Source organism: Ylistrum balloti, unplaced genomic scaffold, assembly GCF_031769215.1.
Source record: "Ylistrum balloti isolate Yb309-2 unplaced genomic scaffold, AGI_CSIRO_Ybal_v1 Utg369696, whole genome shotgun sequence".
In the NCBI taxonomy this organism is placed as follows: domain Eukaryota; kingdom Metazoa; phylum Mollusca; class Bivalvia; order Pectinida; family Pectinidae; genus Ylistrum; species Ylistrum balloti.
Window position 1 is genome coordinate 406,392 of NW_026781929.1, and position 17,315 is coordinate 423,706.

General features: G+C 32.1%; 1 protein-coding gene across 1 annotated transcript; it reads right to left on the reverse strand.

Moving 5' to 3' along the window:
• Nucleotides 1–4,847: 4,847 nt before the first annotated feature.
• Nucleotides 4,848–16,450, reverse strand: LOC132565138 (BTB/POZ domain-containing protein 6-like). Its single transcript, XM_060229750.1, has 3 exons — nt 16,365–16,450; nt 14,835–15,184; nt 4,848–9,306 (listed from the first exon to the last, which is right to left on the reverse strand). The coding sequence occupies exons 2-3, from the start codon at nt 15,110–15,112 to the stop codon at nt 8,115–8,117; spliced, it is 1,470 nt and encodes a 489-aa protein (XP_060085733.1). The 5' UTR covers nt 15,113–15,184; nt 16,365–16,450; the 3' UTR covers nt 4,848–8,114.
• Nucleotides 16,451–17,315: the final 865 nt, after the last annotated feature.

Sequence of the window (17,315 nt, forward strand, 5' to 3'; positions counted from 1 at the left end):
CGCACATGGTCACGCTTTACTTTTCCCCCCAGGGACTAGCAACTGTACACTAATAGATCACATAATTGTTGAATCAAGTATATTTGATCTATCGAAACTGTGTCCATGTTTGAAAAGTGTGATTCAAATCTGTCAGAACATGTTCCCGTTTTGTGCTCGTTACATGTACCAGTAATGAAACCAGTTTTTTGAAATTCAGTTGGAAAGGGGTTTTGACCAATATTGTAATCTCTGTATGTACCAGAGATCACTATGTGAAGAACTCTCTAATATCAAACAGCTTGAGGGTGACGTCAGTCAGGGACAGATAGATAAATATTACATGAAATTATCTCTGCAATAATTTCAGCTTCAAAGGAAAATATTCCCGAATCAAAATATAGAAAATATTTGAAACCTTATTGGAACAAACAATTAAACGTCATTCATCAGGACATGTGGAATTTTAGGTGAATCTGGGTGAATGAGGGGAAGCCCAGAGGTGGCACTTCCGATATTTTCATTAAGTATAAGAATGTAAAAGATGTGTTTAGTAAATACGACAAGCATTTGATAGATACATGGCTGATCTGTTGATAGAAATTGATAAGTCAGGCGAGGTATTTGTTCAAGGCTAAATCTGTCAAGCGTAAACAGACGCAAAAACGGAAGTAAGATGTGAAGGGTTAACTACAGAGATCCCACAATTATCACTGAGAAATGGGCTGACCACTTTGAGGAGTTGTGAAAAGGCAAACCAAACCCTATGTTTGACTCAAATTTCGAAACAGAAATTTTGAGAAAAATAGATGTAATCGAAAGAACGACTCTTAATGATGGGGGTCAGTATTTGAATAGGCCAATCACTGAATCAGAGGTTAAGGATATTTGTTGCAAGTTAAAGACCAATTAAGCAGGAGGGTTTTATAATATAGTCTATGAACATTTAAAATATGGAAATATGCTATTATTTCGTCATTTGTCATATCTATTTAATCTAGGAAGCAAATATTATATACCAGGCGGCTGGAAAAAAGGCGTAATTGTAACTATACACAAAGGTAATGACATACCAAGAGATGATCCGAACAGCTATCGCGGAGTCACTCTCCTGCTGGTCATTTTTAAGATATTCGGAATGTTATTAATGAAAAGATTGGATCCTGTCCTAAACTCTAGCTCCTTTCCGAATGCCCAGCAGTCTGCCTACCAGAAAGGCTTGTGTAGTATGTTGACGTCATTTAATCTACAAGAGTGCTTGAATTATAACATTGAGAGAGGAGAAGATGTTTATGTAAGTTTCCTTATTAGTAGTAAAGCCTTTGATTCGGTGTGGCACGCTGGCTTGTTACAAAAGTTGTATAAGTTGGGAGTGAAATCGAAACTGTGGATGTTAATGAAAGAAATTTATACTAATGTAACCAGTTCTGTAATAAGTAATGGCATCCATTCCAGATGGATAGGGATAGAGAGAGGGATCTTACAAGGGAGTGCTCTATCGGCAAAATTGTACCTAGTGTTCATTAATGGTCTCTTGAATGAACAGTGTAGGAAAGGGGCAGCCATTGCAGATTTGAGGGTTAACATTCCCACTCAAGCAGATGACATCTGCCTGGTGAGCACTAAACATATGGACTTACAAAATATGTTGCAGTTATGCGAAACATACAGCAAAAACTTCCGAAAGTTGACGACGTAACACACATTGGATTACTGTTGAATAATAATTTAATAGTTTTGAACGCAATCTTCGTGCGTGTAACAAGCTTCCTAATGAGTCTGATTCGCTCGGGCTGTCACCCTAGTGTTTTAAACCCTCTTACTACCGCTAAAGTGATTAAGACAAAAGTATATGTTTCAGACTTATATGGCTGTGAACTCTGGAATCTTACAAACACAAAATTAGAAAGGGCACAGCATTTTATTGTCAAATCAGTTCAAGGTTTTGAGACTCGAACAAGAACCGATATGTGTACCAGCCTTCTGGGTTGGACGAGTATAGAAGGGTTTATAGATACTAGAAAGTTGCTATTTTTCGGTAGGCTTTGTGAGATTAGATAATAAGACACTCTCGTCTCGTATACTGTATACAAGATTTTTTATTGTAAATCTGTCCGAAGAAAATAATGTTAGGCATGGTTTTGTATGTGATATAATGAGAATTTTAAGGAAATTCAACATGTTAGGACCAGTTTTAGAGTATTTAAATGAGGGGAAGTTTCCACTCTAATCACGCTGGAGGGTTCAGGTAAAACATGCTGTGCATGATTACAAAGAAAAAGCCTGGTTAAGCAGGATATGTAATAATTCTTACTTTTCTAGATTTTTCAAGTACATGACAAGTTGATGCCACATCCGATGTGGAAATTATGTGTAAAGTTCCCGGAAAACAGGGAGGCTGTTCATTATATTATAAAATTAGTTGTGACCATGCGATGGTTAGATCATAATGAATTATGACATAAGAGCGGTCAGTTGTATTATGACGTTGTCATTCATAAAGTGTTACATTGTAGTTCAACTGAAGAATTAAGAGACGAATTATGGTGCGAAATTATTAATATTAGTGACATTTTGTTTAGTGTATATTTGCACACCTTAGAGGAAAGTCGAATATTTTATGTTTTGATTGAAGGAAACTTATCTTATGACTTATGTAACTCCGACTTGGAAGAGTTCCGGACGAAATCAGTCAGGATAATCTTTCGAATGATGACGTCATATTACAAATGACATATTAAAAACAGTTGATTAATCAAAAAGGTTTGACGTTGTCAGCATAAACATCTACGTTATCATTGTAATTTAATGTGTATAACAATATTGTAAATATTGCGATTTAATGTGTACAACAATATTGCAAATATTGCGATTTAATGTGTATAACAATATTGTAAATATTGCGATTTACTATGTCTAACAATATTATAAATATTGCTATTTAATATGTATAACAATATTGTAAATATTGCGATTTAGTATGTATAACAATGTATTTATATTGAATGCATTTGATTTTCTCTAATTATTGCAATCTTCATTGTGGAGTAAAATAAAGAGTATATGATCAACGTTATGTTCAAAAATGCAATTTTTCTATGCAAATTTCAGTTAAGTTAATTCCCTCCTCCCAAGAATGCTTGAGGCCAAATTTCACGAAAATTTGATAATTCCTACCGGAACTGGGATTTTAAATTTAAAACTAATAAGCCCTGCTCCTCTGGCCCCTCCGGAGGCAAAACTGATCCCCCTTTACCAAAGAATGTGTCGGACAAAATTTAGGAAAAATCCAATCATTCCTAAAGGAGGAGTAGGATTTTGAAGAATCTGCTGTGTTTCCCTTAAGCCCCAGGGTGCCAAGACCCACCATTTATCAAAATGTGTTACTTTTCCCCAAAGAATGATCCTGACCATATTTTGTCAAAATCAACCTTCTCGATTAGAAGCGATTTGTAAAAAAAAGTTGATGAAAGGGGGCCCACTGCAGAGCATAAGCACAGCAAACCTTTGGACCAAGTGAGCTAAAATTCAAGGAAAGTAGTTCAACAATTCCCAACTCTTGAATTATGAGTCTGATTTGTGGGGATAATTCACGTAAAAAAATTACTGTAACCTACCAGAGACTCACAAACTGTTGATACAATCAATTGAGTTATGCCATCAAAAGAAGTAACCCATATGTGAAATTTACACAGAATAAAGAACCCTATTTCATTTTATATATAACAAAGTATATAAGAACACAAACATCTATGATATTTTATTATGCTGGGATTCATTTTACATTGAATTATGTCCTACTTTCTGTGCAACATTCTTACAATCCTTAAGAAGGTCCTGATATTTATAGACCATAACCGACCAAATTCAGGCAAAATGGTCACAATAATGTTGTTCTGTGAACAAGCATGAGACATATATTTTGCATAGGAACTTGACTTACTTTTTGTTTTGCTGCTAGAAAGATAGGTTTGGAAGAACAAAATAAATTAGTTACAATCAGTTGTCATGGCATTGTCATGCTGTAAACAATTAAAAGTCAGGATTTTTCTGGCTATGTATATCATATCAGGAGAAACAAGAAATGACAACAGACTCCTGACATTTTTAGTTTAGATGCTGATTGGTCTACATTGCATAACATGTTATTCTATTTGACATTGAATTGCACTCTGCAGCAGTGGAGAAACACGTTATTGCACTCTCATGCAAGAGATCTATGACATCACTTAATTTCAACCAATTAGATGAGTCCATCTAGTTGCTCGAGTGCATGATATAATGTCATATCAAACAGTACCAAGCAGTATTAATGACACTGTGATGAATAGCATGGAGTAAGATGCAATTTTAATGGCAGGGGATCATACGTTAAGCATTTATGTGTATATGAACATTGAAGACATCATAATATGAAATACCGTATTCAATCCAATAAGTGCCCAGGGCACTTAAAAATTGCAATTAAGGGGGGGCTTATGAGAGACCATCTTAGATGTAAAAGAAACACATTCAGTACTAAAACATCTACTGTACAGTTCATGTTTTTATAAAATCACTAGTTTTTTTACATGCAATAAAATAATCTTAGACCATCTTAGGTATAATTTTTTTTACGTTTTTCAGGAGTACATCTCCTTATAAACCAAGTTAAAGCAATTCTTGATTGTGACTTAAAGGTAAGTAAATCTAGACTTTTAGGTATCTGAAGGGGGGAAGGGGCGCTTATAGGGATATGGGTTGAATACGGTAGTTCTACCTAAGAGCCAGCACAAAGTCATCAATACTATGAGATGCAAATTAGCTTGGTCCTTCAGTTATATATATAAAAAAATGTGTTTTTGTATTGTTTCAAACAAAAGACAGCATTTGATGCGTAAATATTGGTTTTATTTAAGACTTTCATGTGGATTTCCATCTCATATAGGATTTTCCCATTAATTTTAAAACTATAACAATTAACATACATCATGTGTATAACAGAATGTACAAAGCCTTGTAATAAATGACAACAACTGTAATAAATATTTGAAAAGCATTCAATGTCTATTGCACAAACCTTACAAAATTAGTACTTAAAAAAAACGTAAAATATTAAACTATGGATTCAGGCATGAAACTTATAGGAATAAAAAGTATTGCTGAACTACAGATAAATGAAATAGGGAATCATTATTCAAGTGAAATAACAAACAAGGCTGATGATCCTTTCAAAGCAAACATCATAAGCAACCTCAGATAACATATATTATTGCCATAATGTCCATGCAAAGTTTTCCCAACCTCCTGGATATAGTGTACCATATAGAGCTGTTATGCAGTGCAGCTATTGCAAAAATCTCCCAAATGTACCTTTTGAAATTTTTGTGTTTATCCTTTTTTTTTTTTTTTTTTGAGATTTCTTCCTCACAGAAATTTGTAAGGCCTCTTTTGAAGGCTTTGAATACTTCAGAATGGACATGGCAGACAGAAAAACCAGTGTAGACTTTAACATCAACTGGAGATCTTATTGACCAGTCACAATAGATAACGGATTTAAATATTGACCACTATTTATTTCTTTTAGAAGTATTCAAAATGAGAAAGTTTGCAGGTGCATGCAGGTACATAAACTATACAGATGTATTACTTGTGTGTTTACAAAAGCAAGAAAACATGTATTTTTTTTGTAATATTGAAAGAATCACGAAATTTGCAAAAAAATCACAGGTATCATTTAAAGACAGTGTCTTGTGTTGAACACACACAGGTAAATCAAGGTCAGTTCAATACATGTAAGATGTACAAAAAACTACATCAATGCTAATGATCAGAAAGCACTCTTCATACACTGATCACATTGTATCCCAATGTGTAAAAATAATTTGTCTAACATAATCATTGTTTGTATATTCAAGGAATGCCTATATGGTTTTTTGTGATCATTTCATATAAACACTGTGAAAGTGAAATAATTGCAAATGTTAAAAAACTGGCATGAATTAACGAATATACTAGGTGTTGCTGAATTCCCTCAATTGGTTGAATGCCCTAGGACTGATTTATAATTTTTGAGATTCCAGAGAACGTATACTTACAGCTGCATTACAATATCCCCTTCCTATTTTCAATGTGCATGTGTGCCTGCATGAAACAATGAGATTTTAATTGTTGTAGAAATGTTAACCGAACAATTGCAACCATTGATAACAGTAGCTAGCAAGCCAAAGTCATAATGGTGGGAACTACAGTCACAGTCAAGTTTAAGAACAATAGATAAAGTGATGTAAGGAGGTGTAATAGGTGGGCTCATGTATGAGGAGGAATTATAAGGGGGGTTGTGTGGCAGGAGTATGTAGGAAGGGCATATGTTGAGTAAGACTGTCTGACGGGTGTAAATTCTATACAACTACATCATCATAACATTTGACCAAATGCTACTATTAATGCTAATCTTTAACTTTATCACTCACAAACAGGCCACCTGACAAAATACTATACAACATTTGTTCAAACAGATGAAGATATCTTCAAACATGCCATTGGGACAACACTATAAAAAGGAGATCTTATAGGGATCTTGGCATTGGCCATTGTTCAATTTGTATTTTTTATTTTAAAGATTGACCTTTTCACTTCTTTTCTCACCTGTCCAGTTTTTGTTTTTGATCATATGAAATTTCAAAAGGGCACAACCAAAGTATAAGGGTAGCCTATGTATGAAATTTGAGGAATAACCATTCAGTATTTTTCAAGAAATAGTGACAACAAACCTCACAACAGCTGTCTCGCAAATTTAGTTTTCCTGGTTATTCACAAAATCAAAAGGGCACAACTAAAGACCCATGGGGACCAACATACGAAATTTGAGAAAGATCCATTTAGTATCTCTTAAAAGTTGTTTAAGAACTGATTACAGACAGCAGACACATGGCAATTTTTATAACAGCTAAAGTGTTTGTCTCATACCTATTAATTTATATCAATGTCTCATTACAAGCTGGAGAAAGATCACAAGATATAAGGTCTAGAATAAGATATAAATTGTAATATTGATTGCATATATATTTATGCATATATACATATGCATCCAAATGTCTGCTTGTATAAATTTCACTGAAAAATAACCTTATAACTGGATATGCTGGAAGGTCATAAGAAAACAAGAGATCCCAGAGGAATCTTGGCACCCACCATTGTTTGATCTTTATTTGCTCTTTGAAATTTGGAAGTTCTCCCTTCTTTCTCTTCTCTTCTGTTTTTGCTCTTAATGATAAGATATTCAAACATTCCTTTGCAGAAATTAAAATGATAATCTTTACCTGCCAAATCCAAAATGGCCACCTGGAAGCCATTTTGCTTCTTCTGATCATTCCCAAACTCAAACAGGCACAACTTGGGATCTAAGGGAACATAAATACGAAATTGGAGAAAGATCCATAGAGTAGTTCTCCAGCAATAGTGATAACAATCTTTCAAAGTCAAAATTCGAGATGGCTGTTTGTCGGCCATTTTTGTTCTTCTGATCAATTCCAAAATTACATGGGCACAACTAGAGACCAAGGGGAACCTACTTATGAAGTTTAAGAGAGATCCATCTCTAACTTTTCAAGAAATAGCAATAACAAACTTCATTGAAAAAATCCAAGATGGCCTGTTGCCCAATTTTGTTTTATCAGTTCCAAAATCAAACAGGGACCAAGGGGAACCTACCTATGCAATTTGAGAAAGATCCATCCTGTGCTTCTCAAGAAATAGTGATAACAATGATGATGGTGGGCTAAAAATTGATACTAGGAAATAAATTTACAAAACTGTCTGATCCATGGATTTCCTTAGTTAAATCTAATACTGCATTTATCCCAAAATAAGGCTATAGGGCCAACACTTATTTATGCTGAAATAATGCTGCCAACACTTAAAGTAGGAAGGACACGTTACAGATGGATAATAACACAATATTCATTAGCACTTTTACTAAAACTGAAACAGGTGAAGCCAGACTTACTACCAGGAGCGGGTTTATAACAGGATTAAAGTAATTACACTTGTAATCTAGATTTCAGCCTGTTGTAAGCGACAGTTCTTCAAATATAACCATCTTTTTTCCTTCTCACATTTAATGATGTATTAGCACTTGCTCCTAAACCATGTATTTATTGAGACTGAGAAATACATAGATTCATTGGATACTCTTTCTCAAAACGGATAGACTTGATAATGTTTTGTCCGGATGTTGCTATTTGGAAACTGCCCCCGAACGCAGCCACTGACTTAGTGTTTGGAGATTTGATGGAATTTCCATGTCTATTCCTTGTGTACTGTTCAGGTATCTTATTGTAATCTGGGGCTACCATTATACCACATACACTGCACATTTTGCTCACCCCAATAGCCAATTTTGTCCAATCGCCAATTTGAAGAATAAAGTCGAACTTCAAAGAGGTTTTGAGACCAAGAGGAATTTTACCCTTATAAATTGGTTTTACGATATCCCCAGAGACATCATCTATGTAAACTAGTGCTTGCTCTATCCTGAATTCTCCTTGGGGGTTGTGACCTATTTTAGGGTGATCTGGTGTGCCCATTGGAGTAGGAACAAAATCTAATTGTCTTATCTTCATTGGTTGAGTCGTGTAAACAGAAACAGTTTCTAAGCTCTGTACCCCTCTTTCACCCATTAGGCCTAGTTTGACTCCTCCAGACTGAACAAAAGTACAAGTAGGAATTTGCGTTAAAGCCTGTAGATTTACTTCTAAGGGTGGGTACTCTAACCTTGGAGTTTTGATAAAATGTGCAATTGCATCTGGATCAAAGTTCTTTTGTGTGAAGAGTTTATAAAATTTCAGAAGGATATCATCTGTCAGAACTTCTGTTGGAACAACAACATTGGAAAAATCTTCCAAAGAAAGAAGATTAAACCTGATCTGGTACAACATATTCCCTAAAGCTTGTCGACGATTCTCTCCATTAACAGCTTTTTCTGCCTTAGTACACTGTTCATCAGCCCATCGAATTGCAGCATTGAAGATGTTGATTTCAGCGGTCCCAATTCTCTCGCTTTTCAACACCATAGCAAAGTTACCTTGAGTGAGAAAGGTGAAGGATTCCTCTTTGAACACTTCGGCAGCATTGATTTCTAGGAAACTAAGAGCATCTTTGATCAGATCTTCCATCCCAAATAAAGCAGCATGATTAAGGATCGTGCAGACATTTTTCACATTCAATGCACCTTCTAAATAGTTTTCACATTCATGAAGCAATGTCAGTAGCTCATATTTCTGGGATGCATGGAGAAGTGGAATCACGGTTTCGTCATCGATGGATACTTCATCTGAATACACATACCTGAAATGACAACAATTTAAATATTTTTTTTTAATCATTATTAAGATACAGTTCTTAAAAAACCTCAATCTATACTTAATTAGCCCAAGAGCCCAACACAGAATCTTGGACTCTACGGGTTATGTTACTGATTGATGAACTGCTGTTTGTTTAAGGCATTTTTCATACAAACCACCAGACCTATGTATGACTTATTACCAGGCATAGCTGATAGCAATACAATCATGATAACGTTTATCATGTTTTTTTCAGAAAATCAATTATTTTGCATTGATTTTCCTGAAACTGATTTTTTTGCAATGATTTTCCTGAATTCTATCATCAACAACATCCTATTTATTTGTTAAGTCAGATTTATGATGAATTAGTACAGAAATATACAGTCAATTTAAAGTCTACAAACTGTAGAACACATTGCAGTGCTATAGGTATAAGTTCAGAAATAATTCTAAGGTATTTTTCATTAATAATACCAAGACTCTTCATATACATCGTAGAGGATCTTACATAAGGAATTGTCTTACACTGAGTTAATAATACAAGTTTGATAATTTGATGTCATATGAGCTTAAAAAAGTATTATGTATCAACTTATTGAATAAGCAACTTCTTTAAATCTGAAAGCCATTTTTGACATGAGGAAAATTTCTCCTATACGGTTACCTAAAAAACAGGTAAATTTTATAGAGAATTCATGTGTGTGTGTTCACACAGGACCCTCTAGGGCAGCTCCCAGCTCCTAACTATAAGTAATACAGTGATGTTACTCACGTTTTGTGGATACATGTAATGTTTGATAGTCATGCGGGTTCGTGCCAGACTGTCACAGAAGCTCCACGAGATCTCTCAGTGTCCACATCATTTTGGGTTAGTGGTGACAACCAGGGGGGATAATTTCCCCCAGTTTTCACTACACTCCTCCCCCTTTTATGAAGGCCCCCTCTAGAATTCCTGTATTGGGGAAAACTTCTGGAGGATGATCAACTTAGTCTGAGTGGTGACTGACAAGAGTCTTTGGAAGCATCAGTGTTGCTGGACTTCAGGGTGCTTAAGAAGTGAGCACCATTAAGTTTGAGCCTGTGATGAGACACATTTATCTGTGCCTGCAGACTTCTTTTGTTCCAATGCCTATCCTATACTGCTACAACAATTCAATAGCCCTCATAGAGAGGTTAAACAAATCTATGGGATTTAAAGTCCCGGGCTGGATCCCATAAGTTTAATAGTATTGTCCATGATTCTGTAGATTTGTAATTGCAGCTCTATTATTCTATCAAAATAAACTATTTTATTGGAATTCTTGGATTTCTACAAGGTACTCCGTCCTCCCTCTTTCTGGAGGGCTAAAAGTATTTGTAGACATTGACAGGTGAAAAGGCTTCTCCCACCTCATTCCATAGTCTTGAGACAGGAACCTTGGTGCTGGTTCCAACCAAAGGTTCCAATACTAAGATAAGATCCTTAAGGCAAGAGTACACTGCGACGGCAAAAGGGGATCCATCATACTGAACTTAGTAAATGCTGTTCTGCTCCTGTCTAGTAGGCTAGCCCTAATATGGCATGTGCTATAATTCTGTTAATCCCTCCAAGGTTCCATGTTCACAGTCATGGGACTGAGACCTTTATAGGATGATACAAGATAGCTAACACTCTCACAGGTTCTGGTCGTGAGACAGGATTCTTTACAAAAGTGGTTAACAGTGACGGATTTAACCTACTTAGGGGAGAAGATTCCCTGGCTGTGCTAAACAGAAATACCATGGATCTACTCTCAAGGAGTTTAGCCTTATGGCTGGGAACTCTTCCTGCTGTGAGGACTTCGTCCTCTGAGAAAGCCCCACAAGACACTTTTGTGATTAATCCTGTTTTGGCTCTGGCAGCACAGTGGAAACCACATGGAATGTATTCAAAGTAGGCTGATATCATACTTGGGACAAAGTATTAAAGCTAGACTGATTCCCCTGGGAAAGGGTTCCAGTCACTTCCTCAAGAGAGACACTTAATTTCCTCTTCCCACAGTGTAACCGCTTTTTACGTTTTGTAAAACAATGAAGTTGTGGAATGTATCACTTCTAAGTTAGTGCTGGTTAGCGAGCTAGTCAGAACTTTCTAATTTCTAATTCTAAGGTTCTAATAGCTAAGATAAACCTACACTATCGTACCTTCATGGGTTTCCTGTTCCTTCTTACCAAATCTTAAATATTTAAAAACATACATGCCATTAAAAACTATTATCATATTTTTAAGCTCTAAACTTATATCGATTACAATAAAAGAGCTTATATTGATTACAATAAAAGAGCTAATATTAATAACAATAAAAGAACTTATATTGATTACAATAAAAGAACTTATATTAATAACAATAAAAGAACATATGTTGATTACAATAAAAGAACTTATATTGATTACAATAAAAGAACTTATATTGATTACAATAAAAAGAACTTATATTGATTACAATAAAAGAACTTATATTGATTACAATAAAAGAACTTATATTGATTACAATAAAAGAACATGTATTGATTACAATAAAAGAACATATGTTGATTACAATAAAAGAGTTAATATTGATTACAATATAAGAACTTATATTGATTACAATAAAAGAACATATGTTGATTACAATAAAAGAACTTATATTAATAACAATAAAAGAACTTATATTGATTACAATAAAAGAACTTACATTGATTACAATAAAAGAACTTATATTGATTACAATAAAAGAACTTATATTGATTACAATAAAAGAACATGTATTGATTACAATAAAAGAACATATGTTGATTACAATAAAAGAACTTATATTGATTACAATAAAAGAACTTATATTGATTACAATAAAAGAACTTACATTGATTACAATAAAAGAACATGTATTGATTTCAATAAAAGAACATATGTTGATTACAATAAAAGAACTTATATTGATTACAATAAAAGAACTTATATTGATTACAATAAAAGAACATGTATTGATTACAATAAAAGAACATATGTTGATTACAATAAAAGAGTTAATATTGATTACAATATAAGAACTTATATTGATTACAATAAAAGAACATATGTTGATTACAATAAAAGAACTTATATTAATAACAATAAAAGAACTTATATTGATTACAATAAAAGAACTTACATTGATTACAATAAAAGAACTTATATTGATTACAATAAAAGAACTTATATTGATTACAATAAAAGAACTTATATTGATTACAATAAAAGAACTTATATTGATTACAATAAAAGAACATGTATTGATTACAATAAAAGAACTTATATTGATTACAATAAAAGAACTTATATTGATTACAATAAAAGAACTTATATTGATTACAATAAAAGAACTTATATTGATTACAATAAAAGAACTTATATTGATTACAATAAAAGAACTTATATTGATTACAATAAAAGAACTTATATTGATTACAATAAAAGAACTTATATTGATTACAATAAAAGAACTTATATTGATTACAATAAAAGAACATGTATTGATTACAATAAAAAGAACATATGTTGATTACAATAAAAGAACTTATATTGATTACAATAAAAGAACATGTATTGATTACAATAAAAGAACATATGTTGATTACAATAAAAGAACTTATATTGATTACAATAAAAGAGTTAATATTGATTACAATAAAAGAACTTACATTGATTACAATAAAAGAACATATGTTGATTACAATAAAAGAGTTAATATTGATTACAATAAAAGAACTTATATTGATTACAATAAAAGAACATGTATTGATTACAATAAAAGAACATATGTTGATTACAATAAAAGAACTTATATTGATTACAATAAAAAGAACATATGTTGATTACAATAAAAGAACTTATATTGATTACAATAAAAAGAACTTATATTGATTACAATAAAAGAACTTATATTGATTACAATAAAAAGAACTTATATTGATTACAATAAAAGAACTTATATTGATTACAATAAAAGAACATATGTTGAATACATCAAAAGAACTTATATTGATTACAATAAAAGAACTTATATTGATTACAATAAAAGAACTTATATTGATTACAATAAACGAACTTACATTGAATACATCAAAAGAACTTATATTGATTACAATAAAAGAACTTATATTGATTACAATAAAAAGAACTTATATTGATTACAATAAAAGAACTTATATTGATTACAATAAAAGAACATATGTTGAATACATCAAAAGAACTTATATTGATTACAATAAAAGAACTTATATTGATTACAATAAAAGAACTTATATTGATTACAATAAAAGAACTTATATTGATTACAATAAAAGAACATATGTTGAATACATCAAAAGAACTTATATTGATTACAATAAAAGAACATATGTTGAATACATCAAAAGAACTTATATTGATTACAATAAAAGAACTTATATTGATTACAATAAAAGAACTTATATTGATTACAATAAAAGAACTTATATTGATTACAATAAAAGAACATGTATTGATTACAATAAAAGAACTTATATTGATTACAATAAAAGAACTTATATTGATTACAATAAAAAGAACATATGTTGATTACAATAAAAAGAACATATGTTGATTACAATAAAAGAGTTAATATTGATTACAATAAAAGAACTTATATTGATTACAATAAAAGAACATGTATTGATTACAATAAAAGAACATATGTTGATTACAATAAAAGAGTTAATATTGATTACAATAAAAGAACTTATATTGATTACAATATAAGAACTTATATTGATTACAATAAAAGAACATATGTTGATTACAATAAAAGAACTTATATTGATTACAATAAAAGAACATATGTTGATTACAATAAAAGAACTTATATTGATTACAATAAAAAGAACATATGTTGATTACAATAAAAGAACTTATATTGATTACAATAAAAGAACTTATATTGATTACAATAAAAAGAACTTATATTGATTACAATAAAAGAACTTATATTGATTACAATAAAAAGAACTTATATTGATTACAATAAAAGAACTTATATTGATTACAATAAAAGAACATATATTGATTACAATAAAAAGAACTTATATTGATTACAATAAAAGAACTTATATTGATTACAATAAAAGAACTTATATTAATAACAATAAAAGAACTTATATTGATTACAATAAAAGAACTTATATTGATTACAATAAAAAGAACATATATTGATTACAATAAAAGAACTTATATTAATAACAATAAAAGAACTTATATTGATTACAATAAAAGAACTTATATTGATTACAATAAAAAGAACTTATATTGATTACAATAAAAGAACTTATATTGATTACAATAAAAAGAACTTATATTGATTACAATAAAAAGAACTTATATTGATTACAATAAAAAGAACTTATATTGATTACAATAAAAGAACTTATATTGATTACAATAAAAGAATATATATTCAAACAGATGAATAACATTTAAGACTTGAATATGATAGAAAAACATTGCAACTCATTATTCAGTATAATTGTTGTAAATACCTTAGAACAGATGAAAAAATGTCACTAGCAATATCAACAATTTTCACTTCTGGTCCCTTCTCCGGCAAGCTTCCATAGAACATCGTCCTAAACACTGCACTGCGCATTGCCAGGATCAGTCTATGGGCAGGAATCCCAACTTTACCAGGTTCCTCTGGGAATACAAATTTTACATCAGACAGACTGGCATCCAAACATAATGCTGATAAAGACTTTGTCACTGAATCCTGGAACATGTCACCCAAGGGAGTTCCTGCTCCAGTGTCTAAACCTGCCATGACATTTACTGAATGCAGATCAAGCCCTCCATCTAGATGTTTTCAGATAGCGTTCTCCGTCCATTAGTACACCTGTACCAAAAGAAACCAGAGGGATCTTGGTGAACGTTTCACAGGAAAGGGATATTTGATTCAGATTGGATAAGTCTGGTGTATAGATATTTTCAGCTGCCTGTTTGTTGTCCATCTTGTACATCAGAGTCATGCAAGAATCCAAACACCTACATGTATAGCACCTGCCAAACTAAGCCTATGCAATTGGTTCAGCATGTCACCAACACTGGATGTATTTGTGTGATAATTACAATTTTGACCATTCAAGATTAGAGCAATTTGGTTCTCTGATGTACCTGATTTCCGATATAACCTTCGGAAACTTTCGTCACTTTTCATTAGACATCATTTCTTACACGGAAGCAGCCTAAAGGTCCCAATTTGGAGAAAAAACTGTCTGTTTCCTAACTATATTAATTCTGCAAGATGTGGATGTTCTTTCGATAACTTTTTGAAAGTAATTATGATCAAGTATTTGAATGTTTAGAAATTTTCCAGCAAACACTTATAAGGCACAATGATAAGATTACTACTAGTGGTGAATTTTTTTGTTTTTTAGGGAGGGGGAGGAGGGGTGATGGGAAAATGCCACGTTTTGCGTTATCTTGCCCTCTTTTGTTTTGTTCTTCTTTGTCTGCCGTCATGGTGTATGATTGTATGTGCATGACTTACTTACATATGGAAAATTTATTATTTCAAATCACACATGTTGTAAGCATGAGAGGGGTCTAACTTTGGGAGGAAACGTCCTTCGGGGAATGGAACCCCAAACGACTAGGTGAAAGACAAGTGTGTTACAACTATACCACCAAACAATGAATCATGCTGTTCAAAATGTGCATCTTGTTGACCAACTTGAGCTCGCTTTCAGGCAGTGTCTATTCCATGTTACGTTCTCATTATATGACGTCATTATGACAAAATGCGCTGAAGGCTACATGTAAATTGTAACAAAACAAATACTATCTTAATAATTTGTTATTTATATTCACCTAAAATGTAGGTAATGTTTTGGTAACACATACTTATCATTAATACGAGCTGGCACATATATTGCCTGAAGTAACACTTTGTCCTAAACGCAAGATATTACGAAAATCCAGACATATGATGTTGTGTATAAATTATAATAATTGAAAACCACTGTGTATTTAATTACAGACTTTCGCCTTGTGTTTGAGATTCAACGAAAACATACCTTATTCGTTAATCTGTTAGCTGTCATCATGTTGGCTTAGTGTCACCGACAGAGTTCGTCTGCACACAAATTAAAATTATAAACAAACAAATCCAGAAACTGCCCCGGAAATCAAAAGTTGGTGTGTAAATTTAGAGACGTTTGTCGTTGAAAAGTTTCCCGGTTTATCTAACAAAAAGTTTACAAGTAACAACAAGCGTCTCAGTGAAGCGACTTAAAATTATATCTTTTAAAACAATCAACAGATTTAGCAACATCAAAATATAGGTTCTTATTATGCCCATAATGCACATATATACTAAATTTCATATTCATATTTGAATCTAGATATGTAAGTACATGTACTGTAAATATTGAGAACACAACCAGAAACAGATTTTAACCGTGATTAATGTGAATGCTGTATACATTGATGCTAAAAAATCGACACAAAATAAAGAGTTCAAACATCAATCATCAATTAAAACAGAAACAATGTAATAGTTCCATTGGACAAAAAAGAAATTATGTACATAGAACCAAATATACATCAATTATTGGTACTATCACAGAGAATTTTTTTTATTAATTCATTGACAGTTGCTTAGACCATTACGATTCGATGACGAGGGCAATTAAATTAATTGAACTCAGTAAAGTGAGTGGAACTTTTATGAAATGTATTGTCCATAATCTATAGTGACACGCGTTTTCGCGTTTGTTTTTTTATTATTATTATTATTTGTATTTCTTTTTCAATTTTCCCGACTTCGTTCATTGATCTTTTTAAAAAGAAATTTTGTACAATTATGGAAAATTTATTCCTTCTCCATATCATGTTATTTCCATTGTTTTTTAATGTGTATGACCAGGGAAATAGTATTATATCTACAACATGCGATTTTTGGAATGCCATTTTGACGTAATTTTGATAAGCATATATAGAAACGACATCACATGGAAATTGGCAGT

What these genes read in the sequence shown, in the direction of transcription:
- LOC132565138 (XM_060229750.1), bottom strand. Translation starts at nt 15,112, where the DNA reads ATGGCAGGTTTAGACACTGGAGCAGGAACTCCCTTGGGTGACATGTTC. An exon ending in ATTTTTTCATCTGTTCTAAG is followed by an intron (nt 9,307 to 14,834) that starts GTATTTACAACA and finishes TTGTCATTTCAG; the next exon opens with GTATGTGTATTCAGATGAAG.